At 34.7% G+C, this 16,147-nt stretch overlaps 1 protein-coding gene across 1 annotated transcript in view; it reads right to left on the reverse strand.

Annotated features, from left to right (window-relative positions):
- Positions 1–6,061: 6,061 nt before the first annotated feature.
- The window catches only part of LOC138712445 (phospholipase B1, membrane-associated-like), a 74,620-nt gene continuing 64,534 nt past the window's right edge, over positions 6,062–16,147 (reverse strand). Inside the window, exon 8 of the mRNA XM_069844269.1 lies at positions 6,062–14,223. Coding sequence (XP_069700370.1) covers positions 14,090–14,223 — 134 coding nt within the window. The 3' untranslated portion in view covers positions 6,062–14,089. The remainder of the gene's footprint in view (positions 14,224–16,147) is intronic.

Genomic DNA, 16,147 nt, shown 5'->3' on the forward strand with positions numbered 1-16,147 from the left:
TCTATTGCCATTGTAACTTTCACTTTCAAATTAAAGCAGTGGGTTAAATTGTTGTCTTGCAGATAATTTCTTACTATTTACACTTTTTGTGGTTGCTATATAATTTAAAATTAAATACTTTATTGTAACAGAGGGAATACGGCAACAAATAAAAGAAAATGTCTGTGTTGTTACAGCATTCGAAGTACAGTACGATTATTTTGTCCTGACAGTCGCTGACAATGTGCGCCTGGGTCAGGCGGGTCCATTCCGCCAAGGGGTGTTCGGGTTAGTCAGTCGCTTTCATTCAGAGCGATCGGTTGTCAGATATATGTTTCCAGCACAGTTAAGCTGTACTGCATTTCTTTACTGACAGCTCGCCCTTATCTCTAATCCGGAACTCTCCCCACTACTCCTATTACTTCCCCTCTTTCGCGTAGCTGAGCTGTCAGGACTAAATAAACGGTCTGTGCGTAGTTAGGAAGACTAGCGTTTGCCTTCCGGATATATAACGTTGATGCTTAAGGTCGTAGCGTCTTTGTTCGTCATCACAACACTATATTTTCATATATACTTTTAAATGTATAAGCCTATATTAAATGTTGAAGTATTCCTATCGAAAGTAAAGCTTTCCATAGTCGTGTCCTGTTGACACAAGTAGGCCTAAATATTTTATGAATATGTGTGCAAATTGGAATTCTTATATCTGCTTACACTATGCAGTTCATAAATAAAATCAAATATCATAGGCTACTTTTGGATTTTAAATAGTGTTTTTTTTTGTATAATCTAGATATTCGTATTTGAAGACTACAGGGGGAAAACCTGATAAGTCACATTTTACTGTTTTTACAGGAGTGCAAGTTAAAAGTAATTAAATCTAAAGCATTTTAATGCGTTTTACTTGCCGGTATTATAAAAATCAGGGATAGACAAATCCCGGACAGAATGTAGCCATGGCGACTAATTTTTTTTTATGCTCGACCATGCCGAAATGTAGTAATTATACACCTGGTAGCAGCTCTTTAATGGGCCTCATTAAAGTACACCTATTCATTAAAGTTCAGGTGTTCCACCAATCAGAAAATACCATTGTAGCAATATGAAAGCGCAAGTATCGAATATTCTCGGATATGCAATCGAAAGACAACTAGCGCGAGATTAGACAATATTAAAATTCATTTCACCAATTACCGGAAAAAATCAATATGGTCGAGCATAAAAAGTCGTATGAAACTTGACTATGATGGTAATTAAGACGCTCGTATGAAAATCATGAAACTCGCTTGCGCTCGTTTCATAAACATACTCGCGTCTTAATTACTACCATTATAGGCTCGTTGCATAATGTACTATTATGTGGTTCCTGAATTGTTTATTGAATTCAAATTAGTTTAAGACTTCGATTTCTTGTAAGTCACTATGACTAATACATAATGTTAACGTAAGTGGTTGTACTGGGTGTTCATTTCAAAGTGTGTCATGACGTCACTGTTGTTGGGTCACCGATTTGAAGCGAGTTTCAGTTTATATGTTAGAGAAGTTGCCTATTATTTAAGGCGTTCTTCAATCTGAACTTGAGAATGTGTACGGTATAACTTGAACGTCGTAGCAACAGATGGCGGTCTGTACGGTCTGTGTGCTACCATAACCTCTTTCGAACTGTGTTTTGCGCCGGCAAGTCGTACGCAGGGTATTTGTTATCATCGGTTGCGTATGGTAACATTCCACAACACAAATCAAATGCTCCGTGTCCATGTTGACCGTCGAAGTTAATGTCAACAAATACGTAAGTAATCGTCTTAACCCTCTCCCCATATCTCGACAGTACGTATTTCCAAACAGTTCACATTCCTGCCACTACCGGCGTTACCGTACGTATCGGCACGTACCCTTCAGAATGAACGCCGTACTTGCTAGCCAACATCTCTGCCTCTTAGATTATACACCTGAGCTGCGGAAGTGTAGGAAGATTGAATTCTCTAGGCTCATCAGCTAGCCACATGACGGCATGCAGCGAGCCAAGACACATTTTGAACTGAACACCCAGTAGAAATATATTCGGATGTTTTTTAAGATTAGTTACATTTATTGCGCATCTCAAGATTTTGTCACTACATAGCTTGAGTGAAGAGCACAGAGTATTTCTGAGAGCGTGTGTTTGCATTGAATAGATAATTGATAATAGTTTATATGAATAGAAAGATGGAAATGGGAAAGACTTGAGAATGCTGGGTTTGCAGTGAAAAACCTGCTTTTGGGTAGAAAACTGTGAATGAAAAAATGAATACGTAGATATTTCTTAGAAATTCTTGTTTGCCAATTTGATAGTACACGACTTCGCCATTACTCACAGCATATTGTGCATGAATGTCACTTATAAATCTTTCTTTTCCCGAGTTTAATTGTGCAACATTTTCATTACTTGCTGTTATTTAAACAATCTGTGAGAATAGCAAGCATAAATTCTTGCGTTGCATTCAGTTTGTTTTATACAAAACAATATGATTGCTATGGAACAAGAACTAAACACAAATCACTTGAACTGGCGTCAATGTCTCAGATGTCAGGTAAGAACTTCTAGCGGAGAAGTCGTAAAAGCATCACATAAAAGACGTAATTCCTTTAATGAAGACACTGGTGTTTGGTGTTAAGGGCAATAGATTCTAATAACCATAAACGCAGGAACGGTGTAATGTATCATTTTCTTAATACAGTGTCCTTTAAAATTATCACCTTCATCTCATTCAGATGCTAAATAACCTAAGATGTTGATAAAGCGTCGTAAAATAACCTGCTAAAATAAAAAATAAAAATCCTTAAAAAAATAATAAGTTTATAGCGTTACTTAAACAAAGGTCCGTCAACTCGGCTCAAGGTCGCTTGAGGGCTTGCAGGGACGTTTGCCACTCTCAATGAGGTTGCCCGCCCCAGTAGTAAACAGAACTGTAGTCAATCAATGGCGGAAAGCAACATACTGTTAAGGTACATCTACACGGTTTAACTTTTCTTTCAAGTAATGCATGCATAGTGCTAGAAACACATACAATTGAACAGATTTTCCTGGACTAAAAATTATACGCATACGGAAATTGAAAGCTACCCATCGCCGATGGGTATTTTGTGCGTTTTTCGTCTAGTATATACAGTCACGAAGCTCAGTACGTAGGGAATATGCATCTATAGATAGTTGCTAACCACTAGGGTCGCTACTATCGCCTCATCACAGACAATGCGAAATAGTACCTGCACAGACTATTGTTCCTAGTACCATAAAAAACTCAAGCTTCGTGACTGTATACATACTAGACTGTGACATTATCATGTAGCAAGCAGTTTATTATTTTAGATGGCCATGAGCAAACTGAAAATTGTTTTGTTTCCTTGAACACTTCTAGAAACAAAGTAAAAATATAAATATAGGCCCTACCGTGAAAGAATTACAGGCACTGATTAAAATATCATAGTATAGGTAAATAATAATTAGGCCTACATGGAAAAAAAAACTACTATAGCCTAGGTCTAAAACCCAACTACTCGTATTATGTATTAAACTCAATGTGCACGACACAAAATATAGCATGACCAAAAAGTTTTATATAAATATAGGCCCTGATGAAAGAATTACAGACACTTGTTAAGGATATCATAGTGGTTAATTTGAGGTAGATCTAGGCCTTTTTATTTAATTTTCTGTGTTTGAAACGTCATTAAATAAAATTATCGTATTTTAATTTATTCCAATGAGGTTATTAATATGTATCCAGTGTACCCAGATATGAAATTATCGTGATTTCTCCGGTGCTCAGTGCTTTTCTTCTGGAGAAAAAGTGGTGAGTCTCTGTGTAGAATATATTATAGCGGAAGGGAAATTATTACTCTCCAGTACATTCAAATTTTGTCATTTTTAACCTTCTTTCCGTTCAACTTTAAAACTTTCAAAACGTAGCGGAGTTCAAAGAAAAATTATGCTAAAAGTATACATATTATTAATGCGTAAAACAAGAATGCCATTCTGGCGCGTTCCGCCAGAAAAAAAAAGAACTTATCGTACTCAAGAACTAGCTATATTAGTATAATAATCTTTCCATATCCCATTTTGCGAATCAAGTAGGCCTATGTATTGGATTGATATTAATATACATATTTATATACGGTACGTAGTAAAAATGACGTTCAAAACGGCGTACCATATAGACACAAAATCTTCATGCATCTTAAATGAACGCGCGTTTTAAACTTGATTCTTTCAATATTCTTCCCAGATTGCATGCGTACGGGTATGGAAAATTGAACCGTGTATATGCAGCTTTACATCTTTAAATAAAATAATATTAGGCTATCTTACTCTCTCCAGCAATATCCTTAACATTTGCGCCGTTTTCTAGGCGATGAATAATATTTATTTTGTCAGAAATACTCAGACTTGAAAGTGTTTATGACACGATGCCTTATCTGCATGCAGAGGCTTGGATTCTCGTCACAACAGACCACAGACCGTTGTACTGTTTTGCTGCTTTCTTTAGATTCAAATTCATTCTACTGAATCGGCGGAACAGTGTACCAATATCGTAGCAGACTGTAGCTGGACTATAGCTCGTGATGATCGAGCTATAAAATAAAATCAAAAGATGAAACATTTGTCGCCAAATGCACTGACCTCAATTAATTTCTGCCGTTTCGTAAAGACTACTAAAGTTTACGGGTATTAAAACTGATTGTGGGGTGCACCGAACTAAAACGATTAATATATTATTGGCGTTAGCTGGCAATCGAACTTAACCTCTCAACCAACCTATTGATTTCTCTGCTGAATGTAAAACTGAACGCATCTTAGCCTTATTTTACGGAGCATGTAGGTTATGTTCAGCTGAGTTTCCTTATATGGACATCTATGGATGGGTTGCAAAGAAGGTAGTTTTTATAAATTGTGCTCGAAGCAGATAGCAGTAGGCCCTACTGGCTGTGTCTCTCTAAGAAGTCGACACTAAAACAACTTTACATCAAGACAGTTTTTTCATTTCTTCAGGTTTTACATTTGTCCGCAGTTTGCTATGAGTCCTAAACGCCAAGCATCTCTACCTTCCACAAGGCTTAACGTTCCCGTCCGACGGACGAGTCACTATCAACAGTGACGTTACATTCTCTTCATATGCATTGCGGAGAGATTTGGGATTTGATCCAGGCATATTGGTGCACAATTTAGTGATTAGTGCCGAGGTAATGTTGATTAATAGAATTTTTGTTGTCTTACGGTCTTACTAATAAAATCTCTATATATAGACGTTTAACTGTCTTATACTTATACAATGAGTAGCTCGTAAGTCGTGTGTAAATTCCTTACTAATAATCACTACATACGTCGTGTATAACTGTATAACTGTTACACAGTTACGTCATAGTTTCGTCATTACTTCATTACGAAAGGTAATAGAATATCCGAGATTCTCTATTGCATCCGGTAGAGCGCTCTAGTGCGCCGTGTCAAGTATCGATAGTACAACTGGCTCTGATCGATTACCACGCTATATTTTGGTCAAAGAGTACAAGCTATAGCAATATTATTCTAACTATTCTATGCTCTTTGGTTTGTTCTTCTGTGGCTGCAAGGTAACCATCATCATAAAATGACAGTCGATACGAACAGCTGTTAGAGGGGCGGCCATTTTTTCTCTATATACAACGCTTAAAGAAGGGGTTTCGTGTATATAACTAATGCAAAGCAATTCCTATTGTATAGTTACAGCCTGTTTATTCATCCATCGCTTATGCATGGTTTATTAGTAACGTTTTCTGTCTCAACTCTGCATAAGTCTCGTATAAAAACTATACACGGTTTATTAGTAAGACCGTTAGAAAATAGGGTAGGCCTAATTAATAAGCACGGGAACGCCATTTCGTATAGCTTTAGCAATAACATGTTTAGCAAGATTTCTGGCTTCTGTTGCATTTAAATAATTATAAAATACGATAATTTGGTCCAGAGAGCATCCGTTTTTGGTGCAAAGATAATTCGTTTGGGGTGTTTCTTAATTGAAGGTACGAAATGGCGTTCCTGTGCTTAACATTTAATGAAACATAGTTTGATAAAGTCATTTTATCGCATTTTGTATTTATTCTTCCTATAACATTCTTTAAATTACAAATAATATTTAAAAATATAACATCCAGATGACATAGAATATCACAATAGGTACTCCAATAGTAAACTTTAATTAAGCGAAAGGGTTTGGGCTACCGTTGACCCTATTATTACACAAAATATATCTAACAATTACTTTAATTTTAATTACTATGGTAAAACTAATAATACAAAATTATTACATTATGTTATATTATAAACTTTTTCTTTTGTAATTTCCTTGGGCTACCGCCGGTAGCCCCGGTAGCCCGCAAAATACGCCCCTGAGCGTATTCCACACATCTCGGACATTCATCACGTACTTCCTAAGGAATCTACACGAAAATCAACACAAATTTAATTCACGTAAATATGTTACAAATATATCTCTAACTATTTTCACATAGTTATGTCTATGTTCGGAATCAATCACAGATCATTTAAAAAAGTCAAACGTGTCGAGACTCTCCCATACTTTGTAATATGACAGCCAGATTGATGGCCGACATCTACAGTACACATAGCATAGCTTGCTCGAAATTTTCAATTCCCCTCTTACACAAGGTTCCTTACTATAGTCCAGTGATGTCAAAGCAAGCGCATTTTTCTGACCTTGACGTCGTGCGCGGGCAGCAAGCGCTAAGTATGGAAAGAGGAAGGGTTGTGTATATGAATAAGCAACCTGTTGGATTAAGAAAACAGTGGTACACAAACTTCAAATGGAACTGAAATTTTATGTCGTTATTTTTATATGGCTTCTTTCTGTTTAATATTATCTATATTGTCTGTAAAACAAAAGTACTAACACTGATTTCTTAATATTGCACTTGTGTTTTAAATCTTAATAACATAATAGAGAGTTAAGAAGGAATATTCACTTAAATTCCATAGTAGTATAATATTATACTGTATTAAGTGGATGAAACACATCATTCATAAAGAAAGTGATATTCCAAAGAAAGAGATTGAGTATGACATCATAAGTTGGAATTTATATTGATGGTATCTTTAGCCTTACAAAAGCAGTCAATAAACTAATCAAAACAATATTACAGTACAAAGCAAAGTTACCTAGGTACTGTATCTGTTTTAAGTGTAACTAATATTACATAACGAAACTCTTATCGCATTATGCTTTTAAGGTGATATTTGTGAACAACTTTCTATCATCAGAATATTAAATTATTTTCTCGAAATGTGCATTTTTACAACACATGGGCACGCATCTTTTGCTTATGATGTAACAGTAGTTGCTTTATTAATTCATTTCCTTACAAACAATTTCCATACGAATATTTTCAAAATTTTCAATACACTATCTTCAGTAATACGTATATACGGTATATTAGATTTACGAAAACATTCTGTAAGGGTACTAAATAAATAGGTCTATACCTGAAAATTTCACTTTTCTATACGAAAAGTTGAGAAAATATTTCTTTCGAATAAAAAAATAAAAAAAATGAGCATTAAAATTAAAACTTACATTCTTATAATGCACTTATACTTCTCAGGCAAATCTAAAAATTAATATGGATACAATTTTCATAAGTTCTCTTCCCTTTATCTATTGAATCAGTGCTGGCCATCCCTGAATATAGCTCGACCAAGCGGCATATACCACCTCTTTCGTCTCTTTCCTTTCCGCTGTAAAGCGCTCAGGCTCTCCTGGGCTCTAAAGGGCGCGCTTGCTCCTGTGGGCATCAATTGACATGCCTGGCCTACATTTACAGTAAACACAGCATAGTTTGCTCGAAATTTTCAATTCCTCTCGTACACAAGTTTCGTTATATAGTCTATCGCTCTATCCGAAATAGGAACCTTGCTTTTTGTAAACATTGACCGGAGTACTTAGGGAGGAAGGGAAGAAAGAATATTATTTACTTTTCATATTTTCTTGTGTAGCCTACATACGAATTGTTATTTCACAAATTATAGTAAAGACGTAGCGTACACTTTTTCTTTCATAAAATAATATTGGAATTGTCCATACAAGTGATCTGTATTGTTGACAAACGAAGTTAGTTATGGCAACGCATAACAAATATGGTGACGAATAACAACAACTGTGTTTGTCGAATATATTGACAAATGTAGAAATGTATAAATAGCTTATATATTTCACTTTATATTTGTCGCCAATTTACTTTTTTTTTTTTTTTTTGATGTACAGTGCACTCATTTCGTCTTTCCATGCTCACGTACGGGACCAGAGTCAGTGCTCTGTCATTCAAGGACACGCATAGTCGCTGGTAAGACGGTTGTCTGTTTTGTGTGCGGTACTGAGTTCAGTTTTATAGCAGTATATCTGTTATTGTGTGCAGTGTTGAGTTCTATTTTTCTGTTTGTGTCTGAAAGGATTACAGTTAATAAAATAGTGAATAAATTCAAAGCTACGGGATCAGTATTGGACAAGAAAAGAAGACGAAAGCGTCATGTTTTAACAGAGGAACTGTTCGATTATATCGGTGCCAATTAGAATAATTGCCGCGAAAATTTCTCACGAAGTTAGGATAACAAGCGGGGATCAGCCATACATAAACATATAATGTTACAGAATTACTAAAAACGAGAAAAAATAGCCAACATTTCGGAAGCTGAGTTGCAACATGTGAATCAAAATGTAGACGCTACAACGCCTGCATTGCAGCAAATGGGGAACACTTTCAACATCGTTTTTGGAAAGGTAAGCAGTTTTTTATCACTTTCACAATTTCAAATTATGAAAGATTGTCCTATCTAATGTTTCTATCGCGTGTTATAGGCTCGTAAAGGTCCATTCACAATGAAAATTAAACATAACAGTAACATAAACACAGAAGTTTGCGGCCAGGTTACCAAATGTGGGATCATTCGCAGTGATCACATAAACACTGACATTAACATTGCCGTTAGACGTTAACATGAAAGTTTACAAACTCCAAACTTTCATGCTTATGCTTACGTGATTTGCAAAACAGTACACAATCGCGGAGAGATGAAATATACGACAGAATATGAGGAAATGACTTCGTTGTTATGTTTCCATGGTTACCAAGTATTTAAAAAAATTGTTGGATATTCTTAGGCCCAATTGTATAAAACTTCCTGACTAAAGATCAACTTTGATCGAAGATCGAAAAGTGAACCGAGTTCAGATACTTCTTCTATTGTATAAAACTTTTCTGCGATCAAATTACCTTGGTTCAAATGCAATCTAAGTTCACGTGAAAAGGATTTGGCAACATCGCATAAACAGGTGAAATACGTGATGCGCGGACAGGTTTGTTCAGTGTTGCCAATCTAGCGACTTTAACTCTTTTTCAACAACAATTTCTTTTAACTTTTATATTGCTTAAATAGGGATTTAGTGACCTTTTTAGCACCCCGTAGTGACAAAATTTAATCTTTCTTTGTTGATAATGAGAAATCTAGCAACTTTACAACTACTTTTTGGCGACTTTCCGTACACTCTGTTGGAGACACTGGTTTTTTGTGCAATGTAAATAATGGCGGGCAATAAGAAGAAGGTTGACTGTTCTCCGAGTTGTTATCATGTTATGGTGTTTGATACTGCTAAACATAATAAAGCTTTATAAAACGACAATTTTCGTTTAGTAATACAGTTAATTGAAAATTTATGAATGTACCTATCATATCCATTAATAATTAATGGTTGTTATAAACATAATACAAATATAGGTTATGTTACTTGATACTGCTGAACACGATAGAGCCTTATAAAATATAAGAATGTTTGTGTATCAAGGCAAGAAATTGAAAGAAATATAAATAAATGTACCTATCATATCTATTAATATTAATGATAATGGATATTTTATTTGCACAATCTGTCACTCGTATATTTCAAACAGAAAAGAAATAACTGAACTTGGATCATCTAACTTAATCGGAGAAATTTCTTCAGTCAAAGTTGACTTTAGTTTGAGACAAATTAATCTCAGATTAGACTTTATGCAACACAAAATTCCAAGTTCAGCTGAAACAAGGATCAATTTAACCTGTGATCTAAGGTTAAGTGGTTTATACAATCGGGCCTTAAGGATTCAATCCAAATATTACATTAACATTTATATTTTGGCCATTGATGATTGTGTTTGGTTTGCATTTCTCTGAATTGTTTACTAAACAATTCCTATCTTTCTAAATTATTCTGTAGTGCTTTTATTCTGGATCTTTATGGTCATCCTCATTGAGGGCAGATTATTTTCTTTAAATATTTATATATGCGGTTATGTTTATGTTCCCGTCGTGAATGATTGTATGACTTCTTGATTTTACCGTAACGTTTACATTTGTAAGTTAACGCTTCGTGTGGATAGCTGTCCTGTGCACTGTCGTTTTCACTACATTTCCGCTAATGTGGAAAGATGAAATGTATGCACTGTAGTATTCCATACCGCATACAGAGGCATGTAAATGCGAAAAGTACATTTAAAATAAATAAGTTGCAACGTAATAGATTAGAGTAGGATTAGTCGAAAATAAGGAGTAAATGTATATAGTTTATTTTTATTATTTGCTTATGTAAAGAACGGGACACGATGGATGGACTGCAGTTTTAATGGTCGGTGACTATGTGGTAGGGTTTCTTGGTCAGTGAATTTATTGTGCTTTGAGTGCGAGATGGACAAGAAATTTCGAGCAGAGAAAAGCGGATTTGACCTTCATCTATACAATGTCGACACTAAAACAACTTTACATTTTTTATTTCTTCAAGTTTTTTATTTCTCCGCAGTTTGCTTTGAGTCCTAAAGGCCAAGCACCTCTACCTTCCACAAGGCCTCGTGCAACTGTCTAGGTCCAATTGCATTATTCGACTATACCATGTAACGTGTCCGTACCAGTGTAAATTCATTTACTATACTGTTAATTCTCATATCAACAAATCCAAGCGTACATTACTTAAGAAATGTCGTTGTCATTGACAATATGATTTTTTGCTAACAGTGTGATAACTTGGCGAGTAAATATGAGTCACCAGGTTCCAAAATCCTCTTATCCATTTGTGGACGAAATTGTGTTCCCATTAGTTTCGGAATCTATTTCATTTTCTCTATAATACTATTGACACATGATGTTTCAAAAATTGTTACTAGGCTCCGTATTTCAGCTACCTATAAACTGGAATGAAGTTTCCTGATTATAAGTTACATGTGACGTCACAACGTCACAGCGCAGGTATAAGTACGTTCGTATACAAAATAGTTACGTATCTTCTCCCTTCTTCCTATAGAAAGTCAAAACTGGAACGCAATTATAGTGAGTAGTCATATCGATCACTGCTCTTACTAGTTGTATTATTTAAATAACTACATCTTTGTGACTGATTGAAGGCTCATTGCAGAGGTAAAATGTCTTAGGTAAGACGCTCAAGCGTGTAATATTGCAGGGCCATAGTTGAGAATACTTGAACTAATATTTTCACTGTCGATATAGACAACATTACATACAAATTCTGTAAAATAAACTTAAAAGTGACAAAAAACAGTGAAAGGTACTGCAATACCATAAAGCACAGAAAGTGTGTTGAACGTAATTCAAAAGAACCAGTACCATCAAAATCTTTCAGATTTATGAAGATATTAACTCGACGTTTAGCGTAGATTTGTGTAGCCTACCATATATAGAAAATTAGTGGGGTTTTCAGTGATGAGCGACATGCAATATCCTAATGAAACACGAAAAAATATCAGACAATAGGAATATCTTGTACTACATCATGCACCAATAACGTCGTGTGCTATTGAAAGAATTTCTTGCAATATAAAATCATTTCAAGTGACATACGCATGTGTTCAAGTTCCGTAACTTATGAATGCACATTATTATTCACTGCAAAGATCACGACGAAAATTAACATCACGGCTCAAGCATGTGTTTACTAGTATAGCTTCAGAATGTCGGGAGTTGACTGTACTCCTCGAACACGCAGCGACGACCTGTTTTATATACTTATTCGTTGCATTATCTGTGTTAGGCGTAGCTTACTGTATATCTAATGTCTTAAACTTCAGTCTTTAGGTAGCTGGAATACGAAGCTTAATTATTACTGTTCCAAAAGACTTATAATCCACTAGTATGTGGGTCCCAAAACCCACCTTGTTCGTGTTGTTTCTATTAACCGCCTTATTCTCATGCAACCATACTGGGTTTGATGGTGATGGTTCCATAATGCTCTCTTTCTGTTCGTATCCTGTTTAAGAGAAGAATTTTGTTAGTACTTGAAAGTTCATGAACATAATCTGATATTAAAATAAAGCATTATGGAAGGTATTTTATTTTTATAGCTACTCAGCACTGCAACAGATACAACATTGAGCTTAGATCGCTTGTTATACAAGGTTATGTCTTTTTGTCATACTAAGTTTTCTTGATGCTCTATTATGGTTTATAATTCAAATTAAAAAAACGAGCACCATCAATTTCCTACTTGCTATTCATATTTTACATTTTGCGCTTTACATTCAGCTCAAAGACATATATTTTCGTACAATTATTTCTTTCTTGTTTTCATCATCAGGCTAAAGACACAATAATATATTAAGCCTATTTGGTTTATGATTTCGAAATACCAAGCTGTGTTCATTGAGGTCAGCAATGAGAGTGAGTGGAACTCCAATCATCCACTCCGAAAGACATTCCGAGAGGAGAATGTAAACAAAAACGTTTCATCACATACGTTTCGATCAAATTACTGTATATAAGTAGAAGAATGTAGATAAAAACGTTTCATCAGATACATTTACATCAAATTACTGTACATAAGTAACACTTAACACATTACTTAACATTACTGTAAACTTAATTTATTTCCTAAATTAATGTATTTTTAATTTCTTCAAAGATAATAACTTCTATGGAGATAGAGTTACAGAACGTGTATTCGTAATATTGTTACTTTACGTTTACATCAAATGTGAAGAAATCCTTCATGAAAATAGTTTTGTTTTATAAAAATGTACATTCTTTACTATTTTATAATTACGTAAATAGCAAAGAAATCAACAGATACTGTGAATGTTAAATAAGTTTCATGATATTAAATTTAGAGTTAAAGGTTATAGCGTAATTCCACCAAAGAATTGCTTGCAGGAATAGTAAACACGTATTGAAGTACCATTCTTATTTGTGGAGATTTCTCTGAGGCATCTCTATCCTGAAAATATTTACACTATTTTATAAAACTTGTCAAATGTGCATCTTTCACAAAGGAAGAAGCCACGTCATTTAACAAGCACAGTTCATCATAGAGTATATCTTCATCTAGTTGCAGCCTTAGTTTTTGTCTAATACTTAAAGTTTCTTGCAATTCTGATGTGCAACCATCAAGTAATTAGGCTGAAGAATAATTGAAAATTCCCATATTATCTTTAGCTGCTCTAAAATAAAGATTTAAATGTCCCATGTCCCATGAAATAGTGAAAACCCCCTTTTAGGTATGATGAAAGCTATTATCACAGTTCTCAGATTCATTTAATAAAATTGCCGGATACGAGTAGGGGCGGTAAGGGGTTGATACCAGCCACCGATCTTATGTTGAGATCCGCCAAAATTTCCCGCCGTGCCGCTGAAATACCGGCTAGTTGGCAATCCTAGTTATGAGACATCGCTCTCACAAATGCCTTCATGATCAATAGCGAAGAGATCTGGTGTTTGTATTGAGGTAGATAAGAACCGAATAATTCACAGGAATCAGTTGTCACATGTTGGTATCTGCAGCAGGAAGTTTTAACATAATTCCTTATGAAAATATGAAGTTAACTGAAATATGTGAAATAATAAATTACTATATATTCAAAACAAATATAGCTCTAAATGTATGATCTTTTTACTTAAATAGTCATTCCAGTCTATAGACATTTTTACTCTGACAGTGACATTCAGTTTTCTTCCAGAAAGGAGATCTGACATAAATTAACTTCGCTCACATGCGGCATTCTTCATAGAAGAACTTACGAAACATTGGATCACTGTACAAATATCTTGCTAACTATTGTTGTTTGTACAGATGTACGGATGTTCCTCTGTAGGACACAGGAATCGTTCGAATGGCATAAGGAGATGTGTGGAAGACTTGTTTCCAACAGGCTCCAGCAACGAGTTCCACAGAGTATTTGCAGCTGTAAAACGATATTTTTAACATTGTGTAATTGTCAGAAGATAAGTCGTTCTACGAAGTTGTTTTGAAAAGTTTTGCCTCCTAATTTTTATTTGAAAATGGCTATAGTTGTTTGAGTAAAACAAAAAATGGTAATTTCCTACTACATTATTGTTGATATACGTAATAATTATTTCTCCACATAGTCACCCTGGCGATCAACACATCTCTCCCAGCGGGAAACCAGTTTCTTGATACTCTCATTGTAGAATATCTCACTAAGGACCAGTTGTACGATTACGGAATAAATCTTGGAATAGCTGTTCGTGGGATGGCCTAACTAAAGAAAAAATGGAGTACAGTGTTGTACTACGTTATTTTATTCCAAGGTTATCTATTCCATACTTAGCAGAATTGGAACAAAAGTTGGCAATATTTTAGATGGTGTTTTGTTTATAAGGATCATTCGCAATATCAATATGTTTTAATACTTCTGAACATATTATTACTATTTTGCCTACGAAGTTTATCATAAAGAAATGAATAAATAAAAAAATTGAAGATAGAAGATACAGTTAAGCTACTTGAGATAGTGAATGAAAACAAGGATGTGCTAGGAAAAACTGATGTCATAACGTCTATCACAAGGCAAGAACATGGGAGTCTAAAGCTAGGTTATTTAATAATAATAACAATCAAGGTTTTATTTCATGTATCGTCTATGCTTATCCTTTTAAAGCATAGACGGTACATGAAATAAAACCTTGATTGTTATTATTAATAAATTAGCTTATCGGTCTCATCATGCCTTTTAAATTAGGTTATTTAATGCTCAGACAACTACCTAAGAATGCAGAACATAATACCGATACTGATATTATAATATTGCCATATGTATTTGCTTAACATTTAATTTTAATTATTAAAAAATTACAATTTCTTTACAATGATGATAATGTGAACTATTTTTACCGGGCTGTGATGTGTTACAAATAATTGGCTCTGAGGATGGTGTAAAGAAACACCGAAACAGCTGTAAGCCGCACATGCTTACACAATTAACACCAGTAAGATCGCCATTTAATCAATTATTTATATTCAAGTGTTAAAAGTAGTGTACGAAAGATTAAACATGGAAATAATTATTGTTAAATTAATTTCAGTACGATTTAAAACAGTGTCCTCTTTAGTACGGAACTTTCCAGAAATTCTTCATCTCATATTCATTTCGTAGATCAGGTATATTACACCTTATTTTCTTTTGTTTACGCGTTCTCAAAACTACATCATATAATAATTCACAAGAAGTATCAGATATTCATGCCTAATGTTGCTGACATGTCAGACGTTCTTTAAGTTTTGAGAAAAGATGAAAATCTGATGGATCAAATCGGGACTGTATGGAGGATGATCAAGGACAGTGAAACTAAGTTTCATCGTGTACAAAGTTTTCAGAATCCCAGTTCTGTGATTATCACGTTCACACACATTTCGTCCTTTGTCACACAAGTTGAGAGTTGCACCAGGTTCATTACAAGCACGAACAGACTAACGTCCCACAGTACTGATATCTACACATTCATCTCCATAAACAGCGTTCATTGTCCTGATGAATGTCAATCGGGGCCACATTTTCTACAGTCAGAAACTTCATCACAGGACGCTGCTTCAGACGCACATAGTGTTGTTACATGTCTCAATGTTTCAGACTATAGGTCTAATTTAGACCTAACTAGTGGCTGAGGTAAGAAAGTTTAACTGAGTAGAATATATGACAGCTACTTTTCATGTGTAATTGTTAACAGTAATACAAAAAATTAGGAGGCATTGCTTTTCAAAACACCCTCGTATTACATAATATAGGCTACATACAAAAAGATGGCAGGGAATTCGTAAAATCCATATAAGCTTAATTGCGTGGAACATTTAAGTGGTTGGTGATTATG

This window comes from Periplaneta americana, chromosome 13 (genome assembly GCF_040183065.1).
Source record: "Periplaneta americana isolate PAMFEO1 chromosome 13, P.americana_PAMFEO1_priV1, whole genome shotgun sequence".
Lineage (NCBI taxonomy): Eukaryota > Metazoa > Arthropoda > Insecta > Blattodea > Blattidae > Periplaneta > Periplaneta americana.